Source organism: Octopus bimaculoides, chromosome 5, assembly GCF_046866305.1.
Source record: "Octopus bimaculoides isolate indiv1 chromosome 5, ASM4686630v1, whole genome shotgun sequence".
Taxonomy (NCBI): Eukaryota; Metazoa; Mollusca; class Cephalopoda; order Octopoda; family Octopodidae; genus Octopus; species Octopus bimaculoides.
Window position 1 is genome coordinate 4,085,748 of NC_142932.1, and position 20,883 is coordinate 4,106,630.

A 20,883-nucleotide genomic window follows, 5' to 3' on the forward strand; every position below is an offset into this window, starting at 1 on the left:
AACAAATGAATGTGTATGTACATGTATACATGTATGTGTATATATATGGTGTGTGTGTGTGCCTATATACATACACTCACATACATGTGTCAACAGACAGACAGATATCGAAATGAGACAGTACTAAAATAACTTCATTTTCCAGAAGAAAAAAAACATGAAAAAGAAAAATATCAATTCAAAAATTTTAACATTTCAAGAGGAACACTGAAAATGCTATAGTGGTCAACTTACCATTTTCAATACTTAACTTCATAAACCGTATACCTTCACTTTTAGCAGTACCAAAAAAGACTTTTAATTCCGGAGAAGCTGGGGACAAAATGAAACAAATATATTAGAAAAAAAGGAGGAAAGAATGGAAAAATATTTCAAATTGGAGATTGCATTTTTCATTTAGTAGAATCATTATTTTTGTTTTCTATTTCTACTATTAGATTTCTTAAGATATTCCTCAATATCATATGCATGTTGTTATGCCCAATTCTTTGATATTAAGAAAAATTGAACTCCTGAATGTAGACTACTAAGATACTTTGCTAAAGTAGAGGTTAAGTTCAGTTGTCTAGATAACACTGTATTCTTTTATTTTTTTCTCTTTTGCAGCTTCTAGTCATACTAGGACACTGCCTTCTGAGGTTTAGTTGAGCATAATGACCACAGTTATATCTATATATATGTGTGTGTATATGAGGGTGCATGGCTTAGTGGTTAGGGTGTTGCACTCACAATCTAGCAATCATGATTTCAATTCCTAGACCTGGTTGTGCATTGTTCTTGAGCAAAGCACTTCATCTCACACTGATCTGCAATCACTTTGGCACCTGACATGGTACACCATGCACCGATTTGATAGAAAGAGTGAGCTAATGTGCAGCACAAACATTTAATTACTATAAACAAATCATTTGTGCAGGTTATTCGACGAAAGCTGAACACTCATACATCATCTTCAATGAGAGAGTTTACCCATATAAAAGTGCCCGTGTGGCACCACACAAAAGGGCCTGTGTGGTGCCACATAAAAGTGCTTGTGCAGTGCCGTGTAAAAGTGTCCAAGCAGTGCCACATAAAAGAACTCAGCACACTCTATAAAATGGCTGGCATTAGGAAGGGCACCCAGCTGTAGAAACCATGCCAAATGAGACTGGAATCTGGTGCAACTCCACAGCTTGCCAGCTCTGGTCAAACCATCCAACCCACGCCAGCATGTTTGGGTTAAACAAAACACAGACAAACATACTTCACATTAAAAGATTATCTACTAACTAATACTAATAAAGTTGATAGTATATCTTCGAAGTTTCATTCCCTGGTAAAATTTCATGTATTTTAAATATTTTTTCATTATGCTCTATCTAAAACATAAAAACTGTTCAGGCAGGTTTGCCTCCCTTAGCTAAAGACATCAAAATTGTGTGACCCAACCTCGTTTCCGAGGCTATTTTTGTAGTAAAAAAAGTTGTGCAAAGAAACATACTTTATTTGGTAGCCGAAAGATTATTGAATCTTTTGATACCTCATATGTCAAAATTTGCAACTCAGTTTTTGAATCCATAAGAAACATGCACACACACACATATACACAAACTCTGTCTAATATCTAGTATATATAAATCACAGTATGTGTGGGTATAATGACTAATGCATACATTTCCGCAATTCTCAACCAATTTTCACCAAACTTTACACACACATTACTTATGTCCCAAAGATGGTCATGCACTATAACATTCTGTCCAGAGCTCCTGTGTAAGTGGACATAGCTTTTTGTATATAGGGTCTTCCATACTTTTTTACAAAAGTGGAAGGATTTTTTACATTAATTTTTTGTTCAATGACCTGAACAATAATAACATCGAAAAATACCTTAGGAATGAGAACCCAGGTTCGAAATTTCCCCAAAACACCTGAAGAAGGCTGGAGGTTATATCAGCCAAAACGTTGTGTTAACAACAAACAAGATGAGGACAAAAATCCATTGAATGTAAATAATGTACATAATTCCTCATCTCTTAAATATAGAACTATGGAAGGATTTTGTCTATTTATTTATTTCGACTGTCCACCTGCCATAGTGATTAAACTGACTAGGAACGCTGAACACATACATTTCCACAATTTCCAACCGATTTTCACCAAACTTTACACACACATTACTTATGTCCCAAGGATGGTCATGCACTAAGTATTTTACCCAGAGCTCCTGTGTAAATGGACCTGAATGGACATAGTTTTTTTGTATGTAGGGTCTTCCATACTTTTTTAATCTTTTTATAAAAGTGGAAAGATTTTGTCTATTTATTTATTTCAACTATCCACCTGCCATGGTGATTAGATTGACCAGGATCATTATACACGATGAATATCCAATACCAAACAATCTTAATCTCCATATTTAAACTGCATTAAACTTTGGCAAGCTTACCTTTACCTATTCTGAGTTACTTGAAAGATGATGTTCCCTTCACTCTCTTCTATTTGTTTACCTACCAATGCGTTGTTTCACTTTAAGGATGCTTATGTACCCATTCATTATGATATTTCAAATGTTGTCCATTGTTTCAAATGCGCTTTAGCATTGTCATTCTAGCCTTTATTTAAACAATCACATATGATTTGTTCCAAAGAATCAACCTTTAAATAAGAGTTTTGCTTCCACTAGCGAAATCTATACGCATCTTTCAGAAAGCTCCATACCAATTTAACTTTATGCAGCATTTGCTGTTAGTTTATGCACAGGCTATGTGGGAAGAAAGAATAAAGGGGCATTTGTTAGCTTATCTCTCCAAAAAATAGCTCCCTTTGATGTTGAAAAAAATAAACTCGCAGAGGGGAAGTTTTAATGTCTTCCTTCAATTTCATTACACCATTTATGTGGCTGTTTCTGACAAGAAATTTCCCTTTCGTGTAAAACAACTATATTTTGTAGTCATAATCTGTAATCTACTCCCAAAACACTTCAGCAGCTCTACTTTACATCACTTGTAAACTTATATGTTGTATGCTCCTTAAAGTGCAACACCTCCACAATAACCAGCCTTCAATTAGATTTTCCATTCCTAGGTTAATCGGAAACATAGGTTGCTGTGCTACTCATAAACCTTCTTGGAAGTTCAAATATTTGGTGAAAAATATACCACCAAAGCAACTTAAACCGTCCAAAGGACAGCTGCGTTTGCTAGTATATAGATATAACTAGTCAGTTACATTTGATATATTATTACAGTTAATAATATAAGTACAGTTAATATTTTTATCTTAATTTTGCAGTTAATTATAATGGAACTAATTTTATTTCAAGTAAAAACAAATTTACTGACCTAATCTAGAATACAGATTACCACCAAGATACAGTTTTTATATTCAATACTAAAGATGCCTCTACATTTGAGCAAATTTTTGTTAACTTCATAAGTCATTTTATAGGCTGGAATATAAAGGGTTTTCTTTTGTTTTTTTTTTGTTTTTCTTTTTTTTTATTGTTTAGTCAGAGGAAGGTAATTCACATGACCTCATTCCAGGACTTCTAAGATTGGAAGGAGGACGTTATCCTCTGTCCAGACACCTAATCTCAATGTTTAAATTCCACAAAAGACCTAAAGACCAGGATGTGGTATTAAACCAGGAAACATTAAATCTACCACCCAAGTAAGGGAACGGTCCCTCTGAAGGGCTTCCACACAGTTTCTCGTTTCTTTATTGCCCACAAGGGGCTAAACATAAAGGGGGACAAACAAGGACAGACAAAGGGACTAAGTCGATTACATCAACCCCAGTGCCTAACTGGTACTTAATTTATCGACTCCGAAAGGATGAAAGTCACAGTCGACCTCGGCGGAATTTGAACTCAGAACGTAACGGCAGAAGAAATACCGCTAAGCATTTCGCCCGGTGCACCAATGTTTCTGCCAGCTCACCGCCTTCTTCCGCACAGTTTCTGCATACTGAATCCCATTCAAAAGACTTTAGTCAATTTGAGATTAAGGAAGGAAATGCAAGCTGAAGGTACCACACAGTAGGATTAAACCTGAAACCACAGCAATGCAAGGTAAACTTCATAACTGCCAGCACCCATGGCTTTGGTAGATCTGTGACTATGGGAGAAAACAAAGCCAAGGTACCATGCAATGCAACTGGACCAAAAACTACATTGTTATGAAGCAAACTTCTTAACCACACAGTCATAGCTGCATCCACAGCTAGAAAGCACAAGTCTGAGCTGCTGTGGAGAAGGATCGAACCTGAAATCATGTAGTTACAATGTAATCTTAACCCCACAGCCATGTTTGCTTCTCATATACAATCAATGATAAAATAAAGACTAGAGGTTCAGTTAACCAAATTGAATCCATTTACAAGAATAAATATTGTCATCCTTGTTACTGACAATCAGGAGCCTCAGATACAACCACCAATCTGCTTTCATTCATTGCCACTTCAAACTCTCTTTGAGATGAAAAGGGTTGGTGGGCTTGAGTTCTCTTCAGATCTGATTTATTCCCTAAACCTTTACAGGTACTCAACAGACAGTGAGGTTTATATTTAGGAATTGTCTTCCTGCTAGGCTGGCTGCCTTCCAAGGTTGCTGTGTCCAGACAACCTACCTGTTTATATGGCCTGTGAGATGTGGAGACAGTAGTGCCATCTTCTTGAGATATGATTTAACAAAAGCTACTTCTTCTCAGTAGTCTTACAACACACCAGACATTAATCAGGAATTTCTACATCTCTGCACTATTTCTAGATAGCTGTTTTTGTCCTGCTGGGTGTCTAGCTACCTTCTTCAAGCTTTGAGGCAAGTTTTGTAGAGCAGCCAGTTTAGTAACAGACCACCCAATAAATTGTATAAGACTTAAATATTACCAGTAGCACTTGTTGATGGTTGGTGAAACATTTGGAGGATATTGGCAGGTTTTAAACATGTAGCTATTGTCATTGTTTAGCCTTGGCTCAGTCCCTAATCCAGCAGACAAAATTAAATGCATTTCAGCATAGCTATCCCATCTCTTTTCCAGACATATCTAGCATTTCATTATCCAGTGTGTCATTCTCTGTATAGATGATATACAGAGTGAGATTTGAGGGAGATTTAGCTCTCATTTTTAAGAGGTTAACTGATGTTACCTGCTTTCAATTTAATCATTAATTCACAAATATTCTGTTTCATTTCATTGCCTGCAGCTACCTCTGTTTCAAACTAACTCCATATCTTCTTTAAGAATCACCTATCCAACCAGTAAACTTTCCTTCCCACCACTCTTACTGTGTCTCCCCATCCAGACAGTCCAGTCCTTCCTACCAAGAACTGTACCCATGGTAGTAGAGTCATGTATTAGAAGAGAGTGACGGATGTATGATAGTGAAACTGTTTAAGCAGAGAATGTGAAGGATCTGCATTAGTCAGAGAAAGAAATAAGTTGAATATGAGAAAGTGGAGGATCAAAAGTATGAACTCAAAACTGAGAATGAATGTATTCAGAGTGACTGGTATGTGAAAATCATTAGTGTCCGGAAGACACTGACGCAATGTCTCCTAGATGTGTAATACGATTGAATGTTGTAAATGTTTAGGTGGAAAAGATGCATAATGAAGTCACTAAATGCTGACCCTTGGAACATTTGGTTGTTCAGCTCAATGAATCCTAGTTTTGCCTCACAACTTCTGCACATCACTGGAGAAAGATCTTGTTGTTAAAAATGGACGCAATGAGCAAGCTTGACACAAAGATATATTCACTGCATATTTGAAACATAGATATCAAAAAGTGGCAAATTTATTAAATATATTTGAAATTTTGCATGCGTACACACACTCTCTCTCTCTCTCTGTCTCTCTCACACACACAGAGAATAATGTCAACAACAACCAGACAAGTTAAGCTCCCGGGACATTACTAAGGAAAACAGCAGCTAGCTAAATCAATAAGACACCAGCATATCTGCATCTCATTTGTAGTATTGCACATAAATCAATGGCTAAGTTTAACTGTCTATAAATATACATCATGGGGCAGCACAGTTTATCACTATAAGTAACAAGGCATTAAGTAATGTGTAATGTGTGATTTTTGCTTTTAGTTCAGTGTCAATCTCATAAACCTCTTATGGACCAGGAAATGTCAAGAGGAAACCACTTTGGGTGCAGTGCTTTTGTATGGTGATGTAAGTTTTGTTTTTCACTCACTAACTGTGTGTATAGCATAATATGATAGTCAAACTACAAAGTCAATTTTTGTATAAGTTCATCTTGAGCAAGCTAGATCCTATAACCTACATGTAATATTCAAGTAAGTTACAGAACATTGTTTACAATAAATGGACTTCTATAAAAATTTATATAATAGTTTGATTGTTATAAATGCATCGCTCAGACAGAAAGCGAACAGCACAAACATTACATTATCACAAAATATGACCAAGGAAACTGATCAAAACTTCATCCGAGACTTGGAGTTATTAGATGATGATGCTGATGAGCCATGTATAAAATGTTAACCTTCATATTTAGATATAGTCTGTAATGATATTTTTAACTTAACAGATGACAAATATGAAAACTTTGAATATTTTGAGACCTTTAATGGCTAATTCATAGAGCAGAATATTAATTAATTGGTGTTGATTCATTACAAATGATAATGATCACTTCACTCATCCAGTATTAAGTTTAAATTGTTTGAGAGTCATATGTGTAGGTCTGAAGTAATTACTACCAAAATATGCAAGCTTTAGTATTCCTCTATTGCTAAACGACTTAGAAAGAGATGATGATAAAGTGACTTTAAAACGAGGAAGAGTTGTTCAGTTGATGGACTATTTTCTTACCCTACTTCAGGATAAAAGTCAAGATGATTAAGAGATGGAAGTCCAGTGAATATCTAAAATACTTTATATTTTGTTTTCTGTTGTATACTCCACATTTTATTGCTCGTAATTGTGTTCCAGCCAGCTAAGATTTCCTCCACAAGGTCCATACAAACAGTGTTCTCGTAATACCATTGGTAAGCTGACAGAGTTGTTAGAGTGATGGAGAAAATACTTGTCCTGATTCTCAGTGCTTTCAGTTTAAATCCTACCAAGGCCAACTTTACCTTTCGTCCTTTTATGGTTGATAATGAAGCATCAATGCTGGGAGGTGGATTGACTGAAGTGTTGACAGGTAGGGCAAGACGCCTTTGTGGTATCTGCTCTCAATCTTAGAGTTCTATCAACAACATCTGCAATAACACTGGTGCCAAATTGTATCAACCCAAGTCTGTAGCCTTTCTCTATTGTTTCCTGTACCACTAATGTTTATTTCAATAAACATTAGTGGTACAGACAAAGAAACTTGCATGCAACTGCTGGTCTTCCCTAACAATATCTTACTCAGGCTTGCACATGCATGTGCAGACACAAAGTAAACAATGATTGAGAGAATTCCAAAATAAAATGTAAACAAGACATAATTCATGTATCATGGCTTCATCCCTATACCGGCAGTCTCAGAGACCTCACATAAAGTCAATGGGTGACATCTCTCATTCATTGACTATGCCCTTAAAAAAAGTAAATTTACAAAGGATTGAAACATAAAATTGTACGATACCAAAGCCAAATTTTGAAGATTGAAGACTAAGCCTTCTCTTCCGAGTTTGAAACTACTTCAATTCTGAGCACTTGGTAATTACAAAGCACGAACATGTCCCACACTGGATTATGGTTCATATATGAGGAACATAACAGCTGCTACATACACAGAACATTATAAATAGCAGACAGAAATCCAGCTGAATGACACTAAAACCTTTGTTCACCAATAACTATTGGCATTTTGGCATGTATTATCCTCCTTTTGTGTCTTCCACCACAAATATAACAGTTTTTGCTCCATTCAACTGACAAGCTCTGCATTAACCTCAACAGACTTCTGTCATCATTAATTCTTTTCACTGTTAAACAAAGCAATCAATATATTTTCCTCAAAACTTCAACTCCTTGGACTTTTTCAATACCCACATCTTTCTTACAGGCATCAACCAACACTAGTACAAGATGAAGAACAATCACATTGGAGGGAGGAACATAATAAGTGGCTGAAAACATCTGAGAGAATAAAATTGAAACACTGACTAAAAAGCAATAAGTTCATCAATTTACTACCTCGACTCTTTTGCTTTTAAACTTGCTGAGTTCATCATATTGTTCCTCCAACAATGCTACCTCATCTACGAAATTCACTGATCTTCTATTCCAACTCTGCTATCCTCAAATTGTTTAACTTCACCATATTGCTTGCTTAATTTTGTTATTCTTAAACTACCAACGTTCAATGTATTGCTACCTTAACTCAGAAGCTTATCATTTATGCAAACAATTTTTTTGTTTTAAATATTAAAGCTTAAAAAAATGCATGACTACGACTTGAACATTTAAGTGAAATATAATATATTTATAAATGAAAACTTGCTTCACTAATTAAGACATAGAAATGTATCTTAATTTGCAGCACCATTCCATTTTTCCATACAGACACTAAATAAGGGATTGCCAGGATGGAAATTGGGTAATAATTATTAGATTAACAAAGGAGCCAATTAACTGACAAACTCAGAGAAGGAAAAAAACTACTTCAGTTTAAGTCTGCTTATAAAACATGTCATCACCAATGTTAATCATAGAAAATAAACCAAGCAAAAAGGGTGTGGGATGGGAGATAAAGAAATCTATAAACTTACAAATAAAGTAAATAAAATTTGAAATCAAAACAAAAAAAATAAACACCATGTCAACAGTTGATCTAGTTTTTTATAATTAGTCTTTTTACAACTGTATTTGAAGAAAACCTGCAATTGATACTAATAATACATAGTGAATAGTAGAGTTTTACAATTGTTTCTCACCAAAAAGACTCATTAACTTCCTCTAATCATATCAATCAACAACACACTTCATTCTGAGGTTGTTTGGCATTCCATTTAAGCATGTGTATGCATGGGAGGGTGTGTAGGGATGTATGCATGTGTCTGTCTATGTATGTGTATTTCTAAATGTATGTATGTTTGTGTAGGTGTATTTCTAAATGTATGTATGTTTGTGTAGGTGTATTGATGTAATTAAAACATGAGTTTTTGTTTTCTTCTTATGATTTTCTGTTTTCCTTCTTCTGACTCTTAGCAATATCCAATTTGTCAAAAACTAAGTCATTTCCTCTCAATTCTTCTTCTACTGCTTCTTTGCTGCAGCTGCTACCACTACCAATACCACTGCCACTGCCACCACCACTGTCCTCATTATTATTAAATCATCCTCACAGTAGAAAGCTGATAGAAACAACACTGTCATAAAGTATTTTTTCAGGCTTCGAAATATTTTTTCATGCTCTCTATGTTCCAAGTTCAGATCTCACTGAGGTCAACTTTTGTGCTCAACAAAATAAAGTACCAGTCAAAATTCAAGGCTGCTGGATAATGACTAACTCCATTCTCTCAAAATTGCTAGCCTTGTACCTAAATTAGAAACCATATTTAGAGTGGTACATTGGCTGAATCATTAAAACATCAGAAAAAATATCTTGCAATCTTCTGGCACTTTATGTTCTGAGTTCACATAGTATTGTGGTTATCTTTGCTTTTCATCTATAAAATATCGACTTGTCAAAAACTGGATTCAATATAATTAACTAACACCCCTTCCTCTAAAAATTGCTGGTTTTCTGCCTAAATTAGAAATGATTATTTTCAAGGTGGTATACTCACAGAATTATCACAACATTGCAGTATTTGTTTAGACCAGTGGTTTTTAACCTTTTTTTCGTCTACGAACCCCCTCTGATTCCTATTCTCTTCTGTGGTACCCTAATAAACATCTGATGTGTATAAAAAAAAAATCCTACTCTATTTTTATAATCAAATATTATAAGGAATTATATTAAAAAAATTTTAATATTTTGTGTATTGTAGAAGTATAAATAATTTATTGCACAAAAATTTTAACAAGAAAATGTTATATGGACCCCTGGTTTAGACTCTTTACATTTTGAGTTCAAGTCCCATTGAGGTTAAATTTAATTTCATCCTTTCTGGACTCATGGTATCAACTAAACGCCCTCTCCAAAAAATTGCTGACATAAGAGGAAAAATACTGACAAAATGAAATAAAAAAGAAATAATTTTATTAGCAAAAATAACAACATGCACTCACAAGCATTTTCCAGGGTTGCCAGTCACAAAGAAAAATGAGTAAGTTATCACAGGGAAGAGCAGAATGGCAAAGCTGAGTAACCAAGGAGGGTGTTATTCTTCCTGACCACATTATTAAATAAAAGGAAAGAAAAAGAAATCATGTATATTTGTCTTGCTAGGAACTTGGAGACTTCCTTTGAAATGAAGCAACAATTGCATGTAGCAATGAACAATATGTGGAAGAACATTTCCCCAGTTGGTCTATAAGTACAGTTTACAGGAATGGGGATTAAGCAAGCAAACAAGACAGGCAGGTTCAATACACACCTACAAGTACACATGTGCCACAGTATTTGGGGGAATGAAACAGGTAAGACAGGATCAAGGATGTTGGTAATGATTCTAGGTACATTTGTGATGTAGTAGGGTGCTGAGATCATAAAGAATGACACAGTCTCATGGAGTCTCAATGATCATTTAAGTTTTTATAGGCCCTGACTACCACAGCCATTCCAGAACTGCTTTCATTTATAAGTGCAAAGAGAAGGCTGATGAAACTAGAAGTGCAGAGCAAGAAGCTGAGTTGCTAACACAAGTTGTGGTAAAAACCACTTGAGGGCTTTCTACCTATAGGGACAGCAAAACAGAAAAGGAAAATAGCAGAAATAATGACACCAAGTTTCAGAAAATGCTATTGTTTACAGAGTCCTTGTAGTAAAAACTCTAAAATTGGCAGATCACCCTGCCCTCAGTGCCAAGTGGCCAAAGGGCCCTCCCTAGGCCATAACCAATAGTGTCAGAGAGAGTGTGATGGGGGAGAAGAGTGATCAACAGCAGTAATAACAGCAGCCAGTAGCATTGAGTCCAACACTGTAAGGGGCTGGAAAACTAATCTCTTCAGTCTCAGTAACCAAAAAGTAGAAACCTTCCCCTTTCCTACAAACAGCAACACCTTATCATCTTGTGACAATGGAGACATTAAGCAAGCTAGAGAGGAATGGAAAATTACCAGCAAAAAAAAAAAAAAAGAACGTGCAAGCAAAGAAAACAAGGTGAACCTAACATAAAGCATGTAAAATGCAACAAAAGAATAACATGACAAAAATTTCAAATTCTCAATAGTTTGATGTGCAAACCATCACTTTCTAGACCAAGCAAATGAGATGGAGAATGTAAAATGAAATAGAAAACAATATACTGACTGGATAGAAATAGGACCAGAATACAGGAAAAACTTGGAAGATAGACAATTGGCAAAAAAGCCACAAGTAGTTTAACATATATCAAACCAGGAATACTCACTCATCATTATTCTAAGCAAAAGATGCACCAGTACAAGCAATGACAGGAGGACAGAAATATTATGGTTGCTTTTACCCAACCTTACTAGTAAATTTTCACAAATGTTTAGTAGGTACATTTTTAAATGAAATTTTGCTTCATTTATTGTTTCTTTCTTGGTAGTTATTTATCTTACATTTTAAACTAATCATTGTTGAATAAATGCAAATGATACATGTGAAAGCAAATCAAAAATGTGTAATTTCAATGTTTATATGACTCCCTTCGGATCCTCTATTATATGACATTTTTGTATGCACCCATATTTAGTTTAAAATATATAAACATGCGTTACTTGCTTAATCTTAAAAGTCTTTACAATAATTATATAAATAAATCTGTATTTATAAATAAATAAATAAAATAACGATACAACACTAAAAAAATATTTCTTTGTATATCACCACAAATATTCTTTTGCTTATATATTCATTCTTTTTAAGTTCACATATCAATATTAATTAGAATGCTTAAAAATAATCATTTCAAATTTCTAATTTTAAGAGCATTGTAATTTGCTTGAAGCATTGTAATGGTAAAAATAGAGAAAACAGAAAGCTTCTGACAATGCAGAAAATTTAACCTGCATAAATGGACATTTCCCAGACTGTTTTCCTTCTGAAGATGGGCTTTTGCACCTGAAATATAAAGGTCTTATAAAACTTTCCACACTGTCAGAAGCTTTCTATTTTCTCTTTTTACCTCCTTCTAATTTTAGTTTTCAGTTTATCCATTTTTTCACATAAAAAACTATTTTCTTCATATTTTTATACCCAAATATGGGCATAAAAAAATAGATTATATATTTCAAATATTTGAAAGTATATGCTTTAATGAGCTGATTGCAGGTTTTACAGCTTCCCATTTGGTGCTTGGAAATTCTGAGTTCAAATCCTATGAAGGCTGACTAAGGCTTTTCATCTGTTTGCAAGATATCAGCAAGTAACATACTGGAATTAAAGGTATCAGACTGTACCCTCGTGTTCTTGCATCAGAAAAAAAAAAAAAAGAGAAACAATCATTTACATCAGTATTAATTAAAGCTCATTAGAATAGAAATAAATGATTGAATGTTCTTGTATGGTTCTCAGAAATTCAAGTTCCAGTTACTTAATCAAAAGAATTGTTTGTACATTGTATTTATAGGAGCCTCCACTAATCAAGGCTGTCCATATATCTACAAATGTGTGTAGAGGCAAGGGCATGATTTTTTTTGTGGAAGATTAGCAGTTGCTCAAGCATGCAAATCTCCTTTCTCCACACAAAATATGTTTATCTAAGAGAAAGACTGCTGACTTGAGCTAATGCAGCTTAGCACCAGTGTCATCACATGTATGGCTATCAGTTTCTGAACTGCATGCACATACAGAGGTTGACATTCACCACATCTGAAAGGATGTGCAACATAAGTGCCCGCTGACATAAAATAAAAACCATATCATGCAGTCTAGTTGGTGTGCCAGGAGCTTGGAGTAACACCACATTACAACAGAGCAGCATTTTCAACATGGAACAGCAGATTTCAAACAAGATGCAAATTACTTGGCTGATGCACAGTCATCAAGGCCAAATTTTCAGAAGTTTGAGCCATTCTACTTTGAGCCATTCTACTACTTTAACTTCAACTGCAACATCACACTTTTATTGGGATAGTAGCAGCAGTAACAGCAACATACACAATCAATGATTAAGCTAAAATGTATGAATGTTGAAAGGATTTTTTTTTTTTAAATGTAGGGAAAATATATAAGAAATGTTACTAAATAGGAATTTGCATCATTCCATTCATACAAGCTTTATAATCAATGATTCATCATTATAGTGGATATAACAGGAAATTGCTAAAAAGTCACATGGACTCACCATTAAAGACACACACATAAGTGCAGTTATTAATTATATATATATATATATATATATATATATATATATATATATAAATATATATATATATATAGATATATGCATATATATATATGTGTGTGTGTACATATGTGTATATATGCATACATATATGTAAATATATATATATATATATATATATATATATATATATATATATGTGTGTGTGTGTGTGTGTGTGGGTGTGTGGGTGTATAGTTTTATATATATATATATATATATAAGGCGTAGGAGTGGCTGTGTGGTAAGTAGCTTGCTTACCAACCACATGGTTCCGGGTTCAGTCCTACTGCGTGGCATCTTGGGCAAGTGTCTTCTACTATAGCCACGGGCCGACCAAAGCCTTGTGAGTGGATTTGGTAGATGGAAACTGAAAGAAGCCCGTCGTATATATGTATATATATATATGTATGTGTGTATGTGTTTGTATGTCTGTGTTTGTCCCCCCAACATCACTTGACAACTGATGCTGGTGTGTTTATGTTCCCGTAACTTAGCGGTTCGGCAAAAGAGACCAATAGAATAAGTACTAGGCTTCCAAAGAATAAGTCCTGGGGTCGATTTGTTCGACTAAAGGCGGTACTCCAGCATGGCCACAGTCAAATGACTGAAACAAGTAAAAGAGGAAAGAGTATGTACATATATATATATATTCTTTTACTCTTTACTTGTTTCAGTCAATTGACTGTGGCCATGCTGGAGCACCGCCTTTAGTCGAGCATCTCGACCCCAGGACTTATTCTTTGTAAGCCTAGTACTTATTCTATTGGTCTCTTTTTGCCGAACCGCTAAGTTACGGGGACGCAAACACACCAGCATCAGTTGTCAAGCGAAGCTGGGGGGACAAACACAGACACAAACATATACACACACATACATATATATATATACATATATACGACGGGCTTCTTTCAGTTTCTGTCTACCAAATCCACTCACAAGGCTTTGGTCGGCCCAAGGCTATAGTAGAAGACACTTGCCCAAGGTGCCACGCAGTGGGACTGAACCCAGAACCATGTGGTTGGAAAGCAAGCTACTTACCACACAGCCATTCCTGCGCCTATTATACACCCATATATATATATATATATCTATATATATATATATATATATATATATATATATATATATATATATATATATATATATGGGTGTATAGTTTTTTGGGGAGGGGAACTTGAGTTGCAAGACAATCTCTCAGCTTCAGTTTAGAAAAAAATCCTTTACATGTACTGAGTACTCCTCTCTCATTTGTTCAATATAAAGCAAAGGATTGATGGAGGGACTGACAGACAAAAAGATAAATTATCCAAAGAGAGGTACCTTGGCCAAGTATCTTTTACTGTAGTCACAGGTCAATCAATATCTTCCGAATGAATTTGGTGGACAAAAATTGCATGAAGTGCATTATGCAATCGTGCACGTGTGTGTGTGTGTGTGTGTGCATGTACGCACATGCACAAATGTTTACATACTGCCTGCTTTGCATGAAAAAGGTGAGAATTAGTGGTAGAAAAGGCATTTGACTGTAAAACAAAGCCTCAATAATATCTGTCTAACCCATGCTAGCATAGAAAATGGTTGAAAAATAAATGATGCATGCACACACACACACTGATAAATAGATTTCATTCCATTCACCTGTTTTCTATCCACAGCATGCTGTTGCCAACTTAGCTATATTGATTGCAGGCCTACATGCAAGTTGGATGGGGTTTTTCCATGACTGGGTGATTAACTCTGGTTTTTGGCACCTAAATGGAATTTTAACTCAGAATGTAGAGAGATGGAGCAGACACCATACAACATCTCATTCAATGCTCTAACAATTGCAGAAAACCTACTGTCCCAGACTGGTACTTTATCAACCTCAAAGGGATTACAGGTGAAATTGAACCCAGTGGGATTTTAATTTGTAACACAGAGAGCTGGAATATTGCAAGGCATTCTATCCATTTTCTTTTCTATCTACCATTCTAATGACTGAAAATTACACACTCACATACATATGGTAAGAAACTTACTTCCCAATCACTTGGTCTTGAGTTCAAACCCACAGAATGTATTCCATCAGATCCATACAAGCATAGAAAAGTAGATGTTAAATGATAATTTTATATGTGTGTGTGTTTGTGTATGTATATATATATATATATATCATCATCGTTTAACGTCCACTTTCCATGCTAGCATGGGTTGGACGATTTGACTGAGGACTGGTGAAACCAGATGGCTACACCAGGCTCCAATCTGATCTGGCAGAGTTTCTACAGCTGGATGCCCTTCCTAACGCCAACCACTCTGAGAGTGTAGTGGGTGCTTGGATTCAGTGTCATCCAGTGCACCTCCTTAACAATGGGCATGATTCTTAAGTTAATACACAAACCATGGTTTTTCTCTTCCATTCTCCATCTCCACCATTCTCAGAGGCTCGACAAAGGGGCCATGAGCACTGTCCTTCCTTCTTAGACTAACCTATTAAAAAAATTTACTAACTTTAATTTCATGTTGTTTAGAAGATGATAAACTTTCATGTGTACTACCAAATAACACACTGATATACAAAGGGTATCTATCCCCAATAGCTTAGACACTGGACTGTCACAAATGATAGACCTAGATTATCAGATAGCTATTCCCACCAGGTGAGAATTTGGTCCATCACTAGTAACACATCCAGATTATATGCTATCTATTCTCAATAGCCAAGTGAATAGAAGAAATATAGAATTAAACATACATCTGCTGCAAGAACAAGGGAGATGCTTTAGAAATGAGTCCCTACAAAGGCATCAAACTCAAGGGCCAACTCACAAAAGCAGCTTATCAGGTAAAAAAGATTACATGGAGTAGACGCAGTGTGAGTTTGCACCAGGATAATGTATCACCAATGCTCTCTTTTTAGTGATACAGCTACAAAATTTCTTAGTCAACACCCATTGACCTGAGAAAAGTTTGACAGAATATCATGTAGGCAGGTAGTTTCTAACAAAACTGGTTGTAGATGAATGGTTTGTGATAACATTGCAAGTTTTGTAAAGGAGGTACTGAGATACTTAGCAAAGAGTTTGATGAGAAATTTAACATGAAAATAGTTGTCTATCAGCACTTGGTTCCCAGTTATCTCATAGCATAGTGGGAACTCCTACATACTCACAGTATGGTTCTTATAGCTGAATCAGTCAAAGAATTAACAATAAAATTCCAAACATAGAATCAGAGCTTGGAATCAAGAGACCTAAAAGACAATATAACAAAGACACACAGAACTTTAATGTGATCTAAGAAGTGACTAGTTTCAATATGCAGAAAAAAGAGTAGGTAGAAACCTTATACTGATTACCTAGTATAAACTAAAGTGTGCACAAATAGTGCATACATATATGTGATCTTAAGCAAGTTGACCGAGAAGGATTTTGTATGTGACAGACACATAAGAATATGTAATAATAAGAGCAATCATGAAATGCAATCTTTTAATTACCAAAAGGATGTCTAAAGGTACTTGACAGCTTCTGTTATCTAATCAAAATTGGAGGTAGGTGTTGCAAAACCATAGTAAATAGAGATAGGATGGGGCAAAAAAGTTCAAGGAAATATCAACTCAGCAGGCAATAAAGGGTCTCTTTCTTGGAGAGAAAAGTAGAATGTATGATGTTGTTTGCAAAGTGCAATGTTGTATAGTAGTGGGACATGAGTACTGAGTGTGGAGGATGTACGAAGGCTGAAAAGAAAAGAGAATTCTTGACTGGATGTATAATGTTAGCATGTATGAACAATGGAGCACAGATAAGCTGAGAAAGAAAATGAGAGACAGAGGAATCAGTTTGAGTGTGCAAGAGAAGGAAAATGGGTATCAGAGGAATCAGTTTGAGTGTGCAAGAGAAGGAAAATGGGTATCAGAGGAATCAGTTTGAGTGTGCAAGAGAAGGAAAATGGGTATCAGAGGAATCAGTTTGAGTGTGCAAGAGAAGGAAAATGGGTATCAGAGGAATCAGTTTGAGTGTGCAAGAGAAGGAAAATGGTTATCAGAGGAATCAGTTTGAGTGTGCAAGAGAAGGAAAATGGGTAACAGAGGAATCAGTTTGAGTGTGCAAGAGAAGGAAAATGGGTAACAGAGGAATCAGTTTGAGTGGTGCAGATCTTGCCTACAGATCTGTACCAGTACATGTCAATCTACAAGTGTTGCATATGAAGGATGAAAAAGAGTCAAAAGGCAAAATGGGAAGGTGCTTTCAGTAGAGAAAGTCTGAGGAAGACATGTAGAGGAGTGCTGAAATCAAACTCGATAAGGGATAGGACAAGGGCCTGTAAATGGCAATTTATTTATTGCAGACACATTTAACCCATGACAACATGGAAAAACACATAAAATGATAATGATGACATAAGAACATAATAATTCAACACTCAGCTGTCATACATCCACATGGTTCAGTTTTAAATTACTTTTATACCATGTATATTAGTTAAGTGTACATGGGATACTTGACAAGGCTTCAGATAATATCTACATCATGTCACTCCTCCTTTGGACATATCCAGACCAACTACAGTGTCATTTAATTTTATTTGTTCTTGGATCTGTTCCATTATTTTATGGTTCTACCACATATTCCGTACATAATGTTTTCGTGAACCTACTGTGTTTTTCTTGGTTTACTTATTAGTGTTTTGTTAGATTCCATGTTTAAGGGTAATTTGCTTTTAACAATGGAACTTGATCCAGCAAAGACCTACCAATCCGAGGTAATTCATTAATGGATTTTCTTTTCTTTACCTGACTATTATTATAAGAGTGCCAAGGATGATATAGCTGTTTACTACTTGAAGGAATTCTTACACTTGTTTCAGTCATTTGACTGTGGCCATGCTGGAGCACCACCTTAAAGGGTTAGGGGTTAGGGTTAGGGTTAAATCAACTCCAGGACTTTTTTTTAAGCTGAATACTTATTCTATCGGTCTTTTTTTTTTCTACCAAACTGCTACATTATGGAGATGTAAACACAACAACACCAGTTGTCAAGCAGTGATGGGGGAACTAACACAAAGATACACACATGTAGATATGTACATACATATATATATATATATATATATATATATATACACACACAACTGGCTTCCTTCAGTTTCTGTCTACCAAATCCACTCAAATGCTCCAAGGCTATAGAAGACACTTGCCCAAGGTCCTGCGCAGTGGAATTGAACCTGGGACCATGTGGTTGAGAAGCAAGCTTCTTACCACACAGCCATGCCTGCACCTGTGATATTACTATGTATTATTAATATCTGGAATTTTGATAAATTCTTTCGGTTTTTTTTTTTTTTGTTTTTTGTTTTTTTTTTCTCTTTAATATTCATCCTTAATCATCCTGCCTTACTTTCTGTATTTAGTTGTCCTAACATAGTCTGAAATATGACCGGATCTTCTGACACAAGTTCTGTGTCATTTCAGGGAATTGAAAGAGTTATTCAGTTGAATTAAATCAATTATACATAAATTAATTAGTGCACTTTGTATGTATTGTAAACAATACACACAAACAATATTGTTAAAATATCAATGTTCCACTGAGAAACAGTTAACATACAAGAGAGGTGAACTTCAATTTCAAGAAGTTGATAGTTGTTTTTACAAATATATATGAATTAATATTGGGTATATATATCTTCTCTAATAGGTATATATAAAAAGAAGGCACACCAATATCTAGTGCACTTATTACACTATTACAGACAAGCAGTGAATTCCATTCTTCTATGTTTCTTCATGTGTAACCCGACGATTACTCCCACCTTCCCTTATCCTATGACGATAACATTTTTGGTATTACTGAAAGCTTAGCTTATCCTATTTGAAACAATCAGCTTCTGAACATTAATACACACCATTTCCCCCACTGGAAGAGGTTGTTAGAAAGTGCAAGCGACATATAAAAATCGGTTAAAAGGCTTTCCCAGACCTGCATTAATGAACAGCTGTAGTCCATTCATGGTACTATAAAAAAAGACTGCTGACCAAACAATTTGATTCTGATTTAGGAAAGGGCGAATATACGTATCCGGGTGGTGACATTATTAAACCAGGCCCAACACAAACTACACCACTGGTTGTCTACCTGATATAAATAACAGCCAAATCTTCATCAAACATCAGCACAATTTGAAAGTATAGTCCGCAAATACACAACTCTGCCTAACTAAAATACTAGAATACTTTGAACTTCAGTTTGCATAATTAGGGTTGGGATGATTAACAACGTGAATTACAAAACATTTCTGTGAAACTTTAGTTTTACAGAGTTTTCATTTGTTTTGAGTTAATCAAGACTTCTCACTATATAATAAAAACTCGATTCACACGATAAAAGTAAAAAAAAAAATTAAAACAACTTTTCTAATTGTCGATCACAAAATTTACAACGCCCCAGTTAAAAATAGTATGAAGTAGATGACACTTCCCTATCATATTTGTATAGCTGACGACAAGCTCTTTCAATATATATATATATATATATAAAGAATACCATATATATATATATATATATATATTACTATTCCATATAGAAGCAACAGAAAAAAAAGACAAAGGAATATAGATTAATCTCTCTCCATCTCTCTTTCTCATATATGTACGCGTGGGTGTGTTTAAGCGTGTGTAGAGCAGTATTTTGAAAAGATATATATACAACATACACAGATAAACAGGTGTAAACAAGATCGGATAAAAAAAAAAAACGAATCTTAAGAGATTGGTGGAGCGGTTTACGTAAATGTTATCACGTCTGTACGTCGTCAGTAAAACTCGGCAACTGATTATGCGTTTTCATTGCAATTAACATTAGGAAATAACTAGAATTATTTAATAAGCTTAATCCTATTTCCTAGTTTCATGTCATCCTCACTAAAATTCTGTTACAAATGATATATTCCGGTCTATTTTGATAACAGCAATAAAGAAATGACCAAACACACACTCCTTTAATACAATCTCAAACAAAAGTTTCCTTGTGTTATTTCTAGTCCACGCACCACCTATTTCCGAAATAGTTTCACAGAGAAGTTATTTATTACCGATCGGAATGTGGCATAATTTAATTTCGTTTCATTCAGCTTTGAATTCAAATTTCGCCAAAATTTCAGGGTTGGCAAAATTGCATAAAAATAAAAATGGAAAAAAAACAAAAAACAAAAAAAAACATAAACCCTTGACGAAGCTCAGGAGTCTATGGAACCACTGTCTAATTCTTTTACCCAATAAGATGCCAATCTATAACAACTAACCGTGAATTGCTTGAAAACTACGTTTATACTAGACAGGCAAACTGAGGCAAGTAGAATAAAGTGCCATGTTCAGAGACAAAAAGTGAATATCCACAGTGGTATTGAACTTATGAATCATGATCTGGCAGTCCACGGCACGCCCATTTGGTTATTTCATGTTTTTGAGAATATTACCATTAAGATATCA

At 35.1% G+C, this 20,883-nt stretch overlaps 1 protein-coding gene across 2 annotated transcripts in view; it reads right to left on the bottom strand.

The window, feature by feature from the left end:
• The window catches only part of LOC106872959 (twinfilin-1), a 54,691-nt gene that overhangs the window by 27,112 nt on the left and 6,696 nt on the right, over positions 1-20,883 (bottom strand). For both annotated transcript variants that reach the window (XM_014920148.3, XM_089351936.1), the window contains exon 2: positions 235-312. In XM_014920148.3, the coding sequence (XP_014775634.1) occupies positions 235-312 (78 nt within the window). The remainder of the gene's footprint in view (positions 1-234; positions 313-20,883) is intronic.